General features: G+C 38.8%; 1 protein-coding gene and 1 non-coding gene across 2 annotated transcripts; both read right to left on the bottom strand.

Moving 5' to 3' along the window:
- Positions 1–330: 330 nt before the first annotated feature.
- LOC133552156 (small ribosomal subunit protein eS27) lies at positions 331–9,040 on the bottom strand. The gene is made up of 4 exons (XM_061899513.1): positions 8,897–9,040; positions 8,334–8,442; positions 1,973–2,083; positions 331–536 (listed from the first exon to the last, which is right to left on the bottom strand). The coding sequence occupies exons 1-4, from the start codon at positions 9,038–9,040 to the stop codon at positions 508–510; spliced, it is 393 nt and encodes a 130-aa protein (XP_061755497.1). The 3' UTR covers positions 331–507.
- Positions 653–782, bottom strand: LOC133552169 (small nucleolar RNA SNORA35). The gene has a single exon (XR_009806641.1). It is a non-coding gene; the product is annotated as a small nucleolar RNA SNORA35 (small nucleolar RNA).
- Positions 9,041–13,026: the final 3,986 nt, after the last annotated feature.

Below are 13,026 nucleotides of genomic sequence, written 5' to 3'. Positions count from 1 at the left end.
CACAAATTTTGCCTTTCCAAAGAACAATGTTGATATCAGACTGATAGTGAAGCTATAATCACAATCATGGCAATTGATCTGACTCTAAATTATTTTGTTAAAATAGAAGATTTGTCCTTATATACAAGGACAATGGGTTTTATAATCTTTGAATGTTTTACAATTCAATTTTATCAAATCAATGTTGCAGCTAGCGATACTATCAGTTTGAATTATCAACGTTAAATAGCTTTTTGTATCAATGAAACTGCACTTTGTATAAGATGTTGTGATGTAACAATAATTAGCCTGTTGTCTAAATTCTTCATTCTAATAAATAAAGCAAACGTGTTCAGCCAAAACAACATTTTATTGAGAAAGGTAAGGATGGAGGAGTTACAGCGATATTCCAAGCGTGGACTGTGAGGTTGCTTTGAGCCCATCTTCCACATCTTAGGCTGATCTCCCGGTGCCACGGCTGACCACCCATCCATCCTCTCCTCTCCCAATCAATCCGGAAAGAACATTTTAATGCTGCTTCCTCCTGAAAGAGCACCCTGCCAGAAAGCACATTGACACAATTTAACAAAAGCACTTTTCAGTCTTCATGGCATCCTACTCAGTCCTTCTCTAACAAGCATAGTTAGCATCATATTAACACTACGACTGCATTGTTTGTTCTCAGTCTTCGAAAGGGGTGAGCCATTGGTCGAGATCAACCCTTCTGCAAACTGAGGTTTTTCTAGCACTGGAATGAGATTGGAAAACCACAACAGAGGAAGTCCAGTCACTTGACAGTGCAACATCACAATTAGCATGTTGGCATCTACAATATAGCATTTCCCCTAAATGTGATTGATGGCTCACCGCCATGGCAAAACTCATAGCCGCCACACCATATATTGTAATATTCTCAAATATTTTATCTAATACTTAAGTTTTTTTAAAAGCATGTTACATGTTGAAATTGTGCTGCTTTGGTGGGTTCACAAACCAATAAAATGTTATTCATTTCAATGGGAGACGATGTTAAAGGATACAAGTTTAAGTTACGAGGTAGGACTGCAACAATTCATCGATTAATTAAATTGGAAGAATATCTGGATTTAAATTTAGCAAAGTGTAACTTATACAAAATGATAACCAGACCTTGTGAACAGAACTTTACAGTACATAGTTTCTGCATGACAGAGCCCACACAAGAGTCATGTGATTTGTTATTAATGCGCAAATGTTAAAGGGTGCAATTCCAATGTTTATGAGGGAAAAAGAATGAAGGTTATAGCAAGCAGATATTTTAATTTTAACCATTTTAGGAATTGCAGGTGTAATTGTATTGTCACATTCCATCACTGCAAATTGTACCTAGGTTCTTCAAGTGAAAAATAACAGTTAACATAAGCTATTTTCCTGAGAGTCTTATTTTGCAAGCAGAGCAATTTTATTGAGAAGGTAGAAAGTGTGCGTGTTTGCAAGCAGAGCAATTTTATTGAGAAGGTAGAAAGTGTGCGTGTTTCTGTTGCACTTGACACTGCTCTGTGTGGGAGAGGAATGTGTAAACTAAAGGACCAGAGATCCTTCAGCCATGATCTTACAGGACTTGGTTACAAATATAAGTTTCATTTAGATGTTTTCACAGTATGATCAGTATGGTGGTCAAGCTGCAGCTTTTCCAAATGTTCATGGATAAAACGTCCACCATTTAAGACCAACATTCTTGCTGGTACGAAAAGCTAGCTTTTCCTGCCTTACAAAATCAGTCCCACCCACTGCCATGTTTTTGATCATTTCTTCAATGCAATAATTATATACTTGTCAGAACTCTTTCACACTCACTTCCTTCCGTCAGTGTAAGACAATGATTTGGAACCAACCCTTTGGAATTCATGGTGACAATCGCTATGCCAACTAGCAATGAAAAGGCTCATAACTTAAAGCAGTGCAAAATTCATGTTAAAACATTCAAAAGTTGAAGTATAAAAGTTTGACTGACCCTCTGTGAGACGGGCTTTGCCTCCGGTGGGCTGACACAGGACTGTCGAGCAGCCAACACACAGCACAACTGTCTGTGCGTGGCTGAACACTGTCGTGATCTTGTAGCAACCTGCAAACCAATCAGCATTCATTTAAAATGTTCAGAAACAAGTCTCAGGGCTATTACAATATATCGATTCATATCATTTTACAAAAAAAAGTTTACTTTTTTTAAAACTACTTCAGAGTACTACAAGGAATACTGTTAAACATTGTATCTTTTGATTAACATTTGACTTAAAACATACACTTCAGAAATGTCAAATTACTCCAAGATTAATCATGTACTACACTTCAGAATTCTACTTTTCCAGTAACTTTTTTTCTTCTTTAATTTCAGTGCTTAGCTTTTGATTTCTAATTTACTTTTGATGGGGGCTACTGCACTAATTGTTTTATATTTGCATATCCATAATCTCTATGAAAGACAAACTTGGTTTTCTTTTATGCATTTTAACTTTTAAAATACAGTGTGTATGCGGTGGCTAACAATGCAGCTAACGAGAGTAAGCTATTGCACCCATAAAACCTCTGAAAAACATCCAAAAGCACCAATAATACTTCATTAGATCTCGTGCCCTAAATATTAACCAAGTATTTGCGATCTTATAAGCGCTGATGTTGGGGACCTAATTTTAGTGGCGCATTGACCACAAAGAAGTAGCTTATGCAGCTATTGACATACTGAGCTGCTCTAACTCATAGTAGAAATTTGTGGTCATAAACCGAGAAGTTGGTCAACTTTGACACCCAACCCTGGGATGACAAAAAAAGACACAAAAAGCTGCCTGTCGCAGGGGAGCTGCAGCCGATCCACTGAGGAAGACAGCTCACAAAATGTAAGATATTTGAAGCCAAACATCAGTTTCTGAGGTGTTTACATTACTAAAAGTTGAATTGATAGTTAACTTTTCTGAGAAACAACAATTCCCTGACTAATATAAAGATGTCCACTGTGGAAGACACTGCTTGTCTGTCAGAAAGAAAGTTGAAAGACACTGAAGTGAACATTGATATGTTACACTGAATGTTTACATTGTTAACTATAATTCTTGTATTTGCTTGAAACAGTTGATGTTCTTGCACTATTCTTTGCACCTAAAAATAATGTTTGCCGTAATAAGCATGATTAGAACATTTTACCATCATGTTTGTGTTCTATTACAGTAAGGTTTTTTTTTATCCTAAACATTCCAGCCACTTGATTTTACACACTAACATTTTTAAGTCTTTTTTTGGACATATATCGCAACATCATTGTACCGGGGCCTCAGTACCGTGGTATCGCACCTTGAGATTTGATACAGTTACATCCCTATTATTACATATACACTTTCAGCATGTATATGAAACATTGATGGGGTTTTCTGGATGTTTTTAAGAGGGCTTTATATAGGCTGAACAGAGCAAATCCCCTTACATCCATTGTTACCTGACATTTGCTAGTGTATAATTACGAGTTAAAATGCATAAAAAAAGAAGTGTTCTTGTCTCACATAAGGTTTGTAAATAAGTAAAATTTCAGCACAAATACACTTCAAAAATATTGACTACATTACATACATTTTTTGCAATGTATTTATTTGTATTTCTAATTCACTTTCAAGTACAAATTGACTTAAAAAGTAGACTTTTTGGACTGTTAAGACTATAAACTTGTGATTACCCCACAAAAATCAACAAAACAATACATGTTAAACGGTTGTACAAAATTATTTTACTTTTGTTTTAACTAGGGGTTGTAATGATTGAATAATATATTGATAGATCGATCTATATTCCAAAATGACAAGTATATCGATCTGTGTTAGCCTTCCGGACAATAGGCATGATATACATTGGATGCAATATAAATTTTATCGATACCAGAAGTTTTGCACTTTTAATGAAAAGGATGTTAAACAATCAGTGTGCCCGTCTGTGGCATAATCAAAGCAAAACTGGCAGGTAGCTACAGTCGAAAAAGGCCATAACAAATGCACACATCATAAAACAATATAATTGTAAAAGTCACAAGAAACAGACAACAAAACTGAAGTGACAGCAGAGCAAGTTTGCCAATGGACCAGTCTGAGACAGTTGGGAAAAAAACAGTGCAATAATTCAGATTATTATTGAAAATAATCTGAATAGCCGTTCTATGACTGAAATATTGGTCACACTTCACTTACGTTTCCAACTTTGTTACACCTTCAGCCATTTGGTGTGTGTCACCAAAACGTGTCTGCTCATTTTCGTTGTCTTTATGTTCCATGTTTATCAAAATGAGCAGTAGCAGGTCAAATCTGAAAAGATTTGGTTGCACTTAATTCCTCGGATAAATGTACTGCTAATTCAATTTATTGGTTTATTTTATCATTATACTTTAAGTCGGGGAAAAAAACCAGCAAAAAAATAGCACGCAAATACACAGTTAAAATGTTGGTTAAGGGACTTTTATTGAATATGTCTTCAATGTTGAAAATGAGGGCGGAAAAAATGTTTCATTTTATCAATTGCATATGTTGGTTGGTTGCACTTTATTCAAATAAGATGTGAATGCATTGGCCAATAAGTGTCGGTACTGGTTAATAAATGTATTTATACCCAATTCCCTAACAATAAATATCAGGAACATAGGAAACTTCCCTGCAGTGTCCACTATTTACGTCACAGTCACACTGGTTGAAATTGTTTTGCAAAAAAATTACTGAATCAATTCCAATTCACTGAGGCCCCTTTTACACTAAGCCGGATACAATTATTCAGGGTAAATCACACCTAACCTTATCCGTGTCCACACACAATGCCACCATTACAATGCAATGCGACCTAGTACGCATGCGTGGGGGGAAAATAAAGTGCCAGTCTGCTCCAAGCTCTCCAGTTGGTGACTTTACTTCACTGTCAAGTTATTTAAAAGAGCCATATTGTAAATAGTTTGCAGTGCATTTTATATTTGTTTGCTGTGTTTTGTGCGGTAGTTTTTTTAATTTAAATGTATCTCCCTTTAACAATATCCCGTCTTGTGATATTTCATTTAACTATAATCCAGTGGTGTGGGGCCCTATTGTAGTGAATCACACCGGAGTCATCATATTAATCAAATCCTTAATCGACATAAGGAAGTAGACAATTTGATAAACAGTTTGGGACACGAGGGGATGGTTCCATCTTTCAGCTGCGCGTTGATGGCGAAATTAGCGAAAATGCACACTGCCTGGCCATTTCACAGTCACATCCATTAAGCAATATTTGTAGTCACACACTGCCAATCACGATCACATCCACTGGAGGAAGGGACCATGTTTTCCGGTAAATAGAATCATAGCTGACTGTTCGAAAGTTCTCTTGCCGTCTGAGAAGTGATCTATCCGAAATGGTTGCAATCGCCCGTTGCCTTCTCTTAAGGTATATCTTCACGTGTGATTTCCAAAAGTGCCTGTACATGTACAAGGAGAAACACGGGCACGTATGCATGATCCGCCTCCATCTTTATTATGTCCGGGCTTTCTGGCGTTACTTCCTTTATAGGCTGGGTCTTTCTGGCGTCACTTCTTGCCCGAAGTTACTTTGTAAACGATCAATGAGTCCATAGACACATTGTGCCGGAGATTCAAGAAATACACGGCTGACATACCCGTGTAAATATGTCCGAGGAGGGGGACCTTAAACCAGTGTTTTTCAACTACCGTGCCGTGGACGTGAGATACAGTCTGGTGTGCCGTGGGAGATGATCAAATTTCACCTATATGTGTTAAAAATATTTTTTTAAGTAAATTACAGTCTGAAAATTATGTGTTGTTGAATTGTCTAGAGCTCGGCAGCGTAACCATGTAGGTGGCAGAAGGTAGACAATTGCTTTGTAGATGTCGGAAACAGCAGGACGCAGTGTGAAGGTAAAAAGGTGTCTAATGCTTAAACCAAAAATAAAGAAAAGGTGAGTGCCCCTAAGAAAAGGCATTAAAGCTTAGGGAAGGCCATGCAGAGCAAAACTAAAAGTGAACTGGCTATAAAGTACCGGTAAACAAAAACAGAATCCTGGACGACAGCAAAGACTTACTGTGGAGCAAAGACAATGTACATCTAAACCCTATAAAAATCGACAATGTCCCTACAGAGGAGGATAAAAACAACTTGAAATATTCTTCATTGCTAAAACAAACTAGAATGCTGTAAAAAATGCTCAAAGGAAGACATGAAACTGTTACAGGAAAAAAACAAAAAGATAAAAAGCCACCAAAATAGCAAGACAAGAACTAAAACACTACACACAGGATTACAGCAAAAACTCAACATAAGTCAGACATGGCCTGAATAGTTTCCGAGCGTATCATTCTAAAAAAAAAAATACAGTGCCTGAATCATATCGGCAACCACAAATTCTGAATCAAATCGTTACATGGGTCAAATATCAATGCTTAAAAACAGTCCGACCTTACATTAATTTACTAAATTACCTTAGTTAAAATGTATTACAAAACAAAAAAGTGTTACAAAACTCCCCAAAATGGTATGTGCTACAGCGGGGGTCGGCAATCCGCGGCTCTGGAGCTTTTACAAAATATGAAAAATGGAAAAAGATGAGGGGATTTTTTTCTCTTTGTTTTAATATGGTTTCTGTAAGAGGAAAAACATGACACAAACCTCCCTAATTGTTATAAAGCACTTCTGTTTATATTAAACATGCTTCAATGATTCGAGTATTTGGTGAGCGCTGTTTTGTCCTACTAATTTTGGTGGTCAGCGTAGTTTACATGTATAACTTTCTAAGACGTGTTTTATGCCACTTCTTTCTGTCTCATTTTGTCCACCAAACTTTTAACGTTGTGCATGAATGCACAAAGGTGAGTTTTGTTTATGTTAATGACTTATGCGGAGTGCTAATCAGACATATTTGGTCACTGCATGGCTGCAAGCTTATCGATGTTAAAGGCCTACTGAAACCCACTACTACACACCACGCAGTCGGTAGTAGTAACATTGCAACACATGACAATACGGCCTTTTTAGTTTACTAAATTGCAATTTTAAATTACCCGCGAAGTGTCCTGTTGAAAACGTCGTGGAATGATGACTTATGTTGACGCATGCTTGTGACGTTATTGGTTGGAGCGGACATTTTAGCCCAGCACCACTCACGGCTAAGTCGTCCGATTTAATCGCATAATTACACAGTATTCTGAACATCTGTGTTGTTGGATCTTTTGAAATGTGTTTAATTAATAAAGGAGACTATAAAGAAGAATGCCGTTGGTGGAAAGCAGAGGATTGCAGCTGCCTTTAGCAACCAAAACACAGCCAGTGTTTGTTTGTTGTGAAGCTTTAATATGGAACAGAGTGGTCAAGCGAACATGCTTCTTTACCACATGTCAACCGGCAGGTTTCGGTGAGAAAATTGTGGTAATAAGTCGGCTCTTACTGGAGACATGAGCGGAGCTTGTGTCGTCCTGCAGCTGTCAAAGAGGCAGCTGCGACTTTCTTGGCACCTCCATGGCTTCCATCAGAGACACTGGCGGTCACCACACCCCTCCAACTTTCAGGTATGACTTTATAATCTCACTAAAACACTAGTAACACAATAAGCAGATAAGGTATTTTCTAGGATTATCCTAGTAAATGTGTCAAATAACATCTGAATCGCTCCTGCCATCGTCTTTTTTTTATTTTTACTTCTTGTCCTTTAGTCTCATTATCCTCATCCACAAATCTTTCATCCTCGCTGAAATTACTGGGGAAATCGTCGCTTTCTCGGTCCGAATCGCTCTTGCTGCTGGTGGCTATGATTATAAACAATGTGAGGATGTGAGAAGCCCTACAACCAGTGACGTCACGCGCACATCGTCTGCTACTTCCGGTACAGGTAAGTCTTTTTTTATTAGCGACCGAAAGTTGCAAACTTTATCGTCGATGTAGTCTACTAAATCCTTTCAGCAAAAATATGGCAATATCACGAAATGATCAAGTTTGACACATAGAATGGACCTGATATCCCCGTTTAAATAAGAAAATGTCATTTCAGTAGGCCTTTAACATGCTATTTAGGCAAGCTGTATGTACATATTGCATCACCATGCCTCATTTGTAGGTATATTTGAGCTCATTTAGTTTCCTTTGAGTCCATATAATTCAATTTATATCTCATGACACACTATCTGAATGTAATATGGCTTTTAATTTTTTGCAGCTCCATATGGATTTGTTTTGGTATTTTTGGTCCAATATGGCTCTTTCAACATTTTGGGGGTTGCCGACCCCTGAGCTACAGGGTTAGAAGAATACTTTTCTTTGAAGTTTCTTTAAAAAAGTGAAGTAGTTTGAACCAAAAAAAAAAAACGTACCTGGACATTTGACATCCATAAAGTAGGAGTTAGGACTCTGAACAAGGCGCTTCTTCTTGTGCCTCCTCTTCTCCTCCTCCGGGGTTGGGTGCAATAAGTCTTTTGCGAGCTACAGAAAAAGAAAATGTTAACAGTGGAAAATAGTATAGCGGCTAAAAGGAGCATTTTTAGTAATGGCGGTTTTCCGGTTTACTCTTTCAGGCTTCCCGAAGGCCCACATTTCCGATTAGATAACATATTCGTGAGCAGTATTCAGACTACCTAATTACGACTTGAACAAAGATTGACAATTAGACATTTGTCAGGGAGTTTCGACTGCTACTGAGGAGTCTTAACTAAAGTGGCTCCATGTTTGCGGCGTGCGCACCGCCATCTTGAGTCACAATGCTCGCGAGGAGTGACAATAAATGTGTGACTAACTGCCTTTAAATGTAACTTGGACGACCTCGAAGGGCAGCAGTCGAGTCGTTAATGTCTTATCCAAACTTTGAGCCTCGAACGGGCACTTAAAAACTGGTCTAGAGGTTGAAAATATCATTTGGCAAGCAGGCGGGGATACTCACTGGCATGTTGGCGAGGAAATAGCCGCTGCCGAAAAGGAGGCATAACCGGAAGCGAGAGGCTGATATCCGCTTTTCCGTTGAGTAGCTGGCCGGAAGTGACGACAATGACACAACTACGGCGGCCATCTTGGTGAGGTCAGTCATATTTAAAGCTGTATATACAGGACTGTCTCAGAAAATTACAATGTTGTGATAAGGTCCTTTATTTTCTGTAATGCAACTAAAAACATGAACATGTCATACATTCTGGATTCATTACACATCAACTGAAATATTGCAAGCCTTTTATTATTTTAATATTGCTGATTATGGCATACAGTTTAAGAAAACTCAAAAATCCTATCTCAAAAAATTAAAATATTTCCTCAGACCAAGTAAAAAAAAAAGATTTATAACAGCAAAACAAAATCAAACATTTGAAAATGTCAATTAATGCACTCAGTACTTGGTTGGGAATCCTTTTGCACGGATTACTGCATCGATGCGGCGTGGCATGGAGGCAATCAGCCTGTGGCATTGCTGAGGTGTTATGGATGCCCAGGATGCTTCAATAGCGGCCTTTAACTCATTTGCATTATTGGACCTGGTTTTGTTTCAGCTTCTTCTTCACAATAACCCACAAATTCTCTATGAGGTTCAGGTCAGGGGAGTTGGCAGGCCAATGGAGGACAGTAATGCTATGGTCAGTACACCAGTTACTGCTGGTTTTGGCACTGTGGACAGGTGTCAGATCATGCTGGAAAATGAAATCATCATCTCCATAGAGCTTTTCACCAGATACAGCTTCAATAGCCGTATTTCCATGGTCAAGCAGCTCCAGAACTCTAGACAACGGAAGTTCCCTCAGTTAGCAATGGTTTGGGGAGCCATGTCAGCTGCTGATTTTAGTCCACTGTGTTTCATGAAGTCCAGAGTCAATGCAGCTGTGTACATGTTTCCATCTGTTGTAAAGATCTATGGAGATAATGATTTAATTTTCCAGCATGATCTGGAAAATTGCTCACAGTGCCAAAACCAGCAGTAACTGGTGTACTGACTATGGCATTACTGTCCTCCATTGGCCTGCCAACTCTCCTGACCTAAACCCCATTGAGAATTTGTGGGGTATTGTGAAGAAGAAGCTGAAAGACACCAGACCCAATAATGCAAATGAGCTGAAGGCCGCTATTGAAGCATCCTGGGCATCCATAACACCTCAGCAATGCCACAGGCCGATTGCCTCCATGCCACGTCGCATCGATGCAGTAATCCGTGCAAAAGGATTCCCAACCAAGTACTGAGTGCATTAATTGATATTTTCAAATGTTTAATTTTGTTTTGCTGTTATAAATCTTTTTTTTTACTTGGTTTGAGGAAATATTCTAATTTTTTAAGATAGGATTTTTGAGTTTTTTTAAGCTGTATGCCATAATCAGCAATATTAAAATAATAGTAAAAAATAGTGCATCCAGAATGTATGACATTTTCATGTTTTTAGTTGCATTACAGAAAATAAAAGGACTTTTTCACAATATTCAAATTTTTTGAGACAGTCCTATATGTCGATCCATTAGGGCAGTGTTTTTCAACCACATTCCGGTGTGCCGTGTGAGATTATGTAATTTCACCTAATTGGGTTAAATAGTATTTTTTGCAAACCAGTAATTATAATCCGCAAATAATGTGCCATTGTTGAGTGTCTGTGCTGTCTAGAGCGTGGCAAAGTAACCATGTAATACCCTTCCATATCAGTGGGTTGCAGCACGTAGCTAATTGCTTTGTGGATGTAGGGAATATGGTTTGTTGTCGTGATCACAATATGCAAGAGGCAGCCTAAGAAAAGGCATTGAAACTTCCATCCATCCATTTCCTACCGCTTATTCCCTTTTGGGGTTGCGAGGGGCGATGGTGCCTATCTCAGCTACAATCGGGCGTAAGGCAGGGTACACCCTGGACAAGTCCCCACCTCATCGTAGGGCCAACACAGATAGACAGACAACATTCACACTCACATTCACACACTAGGGCCAATTTAGTGTTGCCAATCAACCTATCCCCAGGTGCATGTCTTTGGAGGTGGGAGGAAGCCTGAGTACCCGGAGGGAACCCACACATTCACAGGGAGAACATGCAAACTCCACACAGAAAGATCCCGAGCCTGGGATTGAACCCAAGACTGCAGGACCTTCGTATTGTGAGGCAGACGCACTAACCCCTCTGCATTAAAATTTAGGGATGGATATGCAAAACGAAACTAAAACTGAACTGGCTGCAAAGTAAACAAAAACAGAATGCTGGACGACAGCAAAGACTTACAGCGTGTGGAGCAGCAGACAGCGTCCACATCCATACATGACATGACAATAAACAACAAAATAGGAGCGCAAGGCAAGAACTAAAACACACAGGAAAACACCAAAAAACTCCCGATAAGTCAGGGCGTGATGTGACAGGTCATGGCAATACATCTGCTTTGAGACAAGACCTACAGTGATGCATGGTTGGTTATGGTTTGAATTTATATCCAACAATTGCGAGAACAACTTGTTACTGTAAGTATCGACTGCTGAGTTTCATTTTTTTAATGATTTCTGCAAGTGGTGTGCCTCGGGATTTTTTTCAATGAAGAAAATGTGCTTTGGCTCAGAAAAGGTTGAAAAACACTGCATTGGGGTGTGGGAAAAATCTATTCGAATACGAATCGCAATTCTCACTTTGTGAGATTCAGAATCGATTCTCTTTTTTTTTTTTTATTAATCCAAAAAAACAATACACAGCAATACCATAACAATGCAATCCAATTCCAAAACCAAACCTGAACCAGCAACACTCAGAACTGCAATAAACAGAGCAATTGAGAGGAGACACAAACACGACACAGAACAAACCAAAAGTAGTGATACAAAAATGAATATTATCAACAACAGTATCAATATTAGTTATAAATTCAGCATAGCAGTGATTAAAAATCCCTCATTGACATCATCATTAGACATTTATAAAAAAATAAAAGATAAAAAAAAGAATAGTGTCTTAAACTTGCATCGCATTTTATAAGCTTGACAACACACTGTGTCCAATGTTTTCACAAAGATAAAATAAGTCATATTTTTGGTTCGTTTAATAGTTAAATTTACATTATTGCAATCAGTTGATAAAACATTGTCCTTTACAACTATAAAAGCTTTTTTTTTTTTTAAATCTACTACTCTGCTAGCATGTCAGCAGACTGGGGTAGATCCTGCTGAAATCCTATGTATTGAATGAATACAGAAACGTTTTGAATCGGAAAAATATCGTTTTTGAATCCAGAATCGCGTTGAATCAAAAAAAAATCAATTTATAATTGAATCGCGACCACAAGAATCGATATTGAATCGAATCATGGGACACCCAGAGATTCGCAGCCCTACCATCCATCCATTTCTACCGCTTATTCCCTTTGGGGTCGCTGGTGCCTATCTCAGCTACAATCAATAATGAAAATTCTTTTATTGCGAAAAAGGTGGACGTTTTAAATCATATGGATTAATTCAGTGGAAGTATTTAAAATATTTGACTGTTCCGTATGGGCCCACACAATGAAACGTTTACCTGCAATGGCTACTATAGTTTGGCCACAACATTAGGTACACCATTATAATCAATCAATCAATCAATGTTTACTTATATAGCCCTAAATCACTAGTGTCTCAAAGGGCTGCACAGACCACCACGACATCCTCGGTAGGCCCACATAAGGGCAAGGAAAACTCACACCCAGTGGGACATCGGTGACAATAATGACCCAGTGGGACGTCGGTGACAATGATGACTATGAGAACCTTAGAGAGGAGGAAAGCAATGGATGTCGAGCGGGTCTAACATGATACTGTGAAAGTTCAATCCACAATGGATCCAACACAGTCGCGAGAGTCCAGTCCAAAGCGGATCCAACACAGCGAGAGTCCCGTTCACAGCGGAGCCAGCAGGAAACCATCCCAAGCGGAGGCGGATCAGCAGCGCAGAGATGTTCCCAGCCGATATACAGGCGAGCAGTACATGGCCACCGGATCGGACCGGACCCCCTCCATAATCCTATCTACCGTATTTCCTTGAATTGCCGCCGGGGCGCTAAAAAAATTTAAAACCTCTTCTCACTCCTGCGCTTA

This window comes from Nerophis ophidion, linkage group LG04, assembly GCF_033978795.1.
Source record: "Nerophis ophidion isolate RoL-2023_Sa linkage group LG04, RoL_Noph_v1.0, whole genome shotgun sequence".
Lineage (NCBI taxonomy): Eukaryota > Metazoa > Chordata > Actinopteri > Syngnathiformes > Syngnathidae > Nerophis > Nerophis ophidion.
The sequence above is the reverse complement of the archived record's forward strand: the minus strand, read 5'-3'. Positions and strand labels throughout refer to the sequence as shown.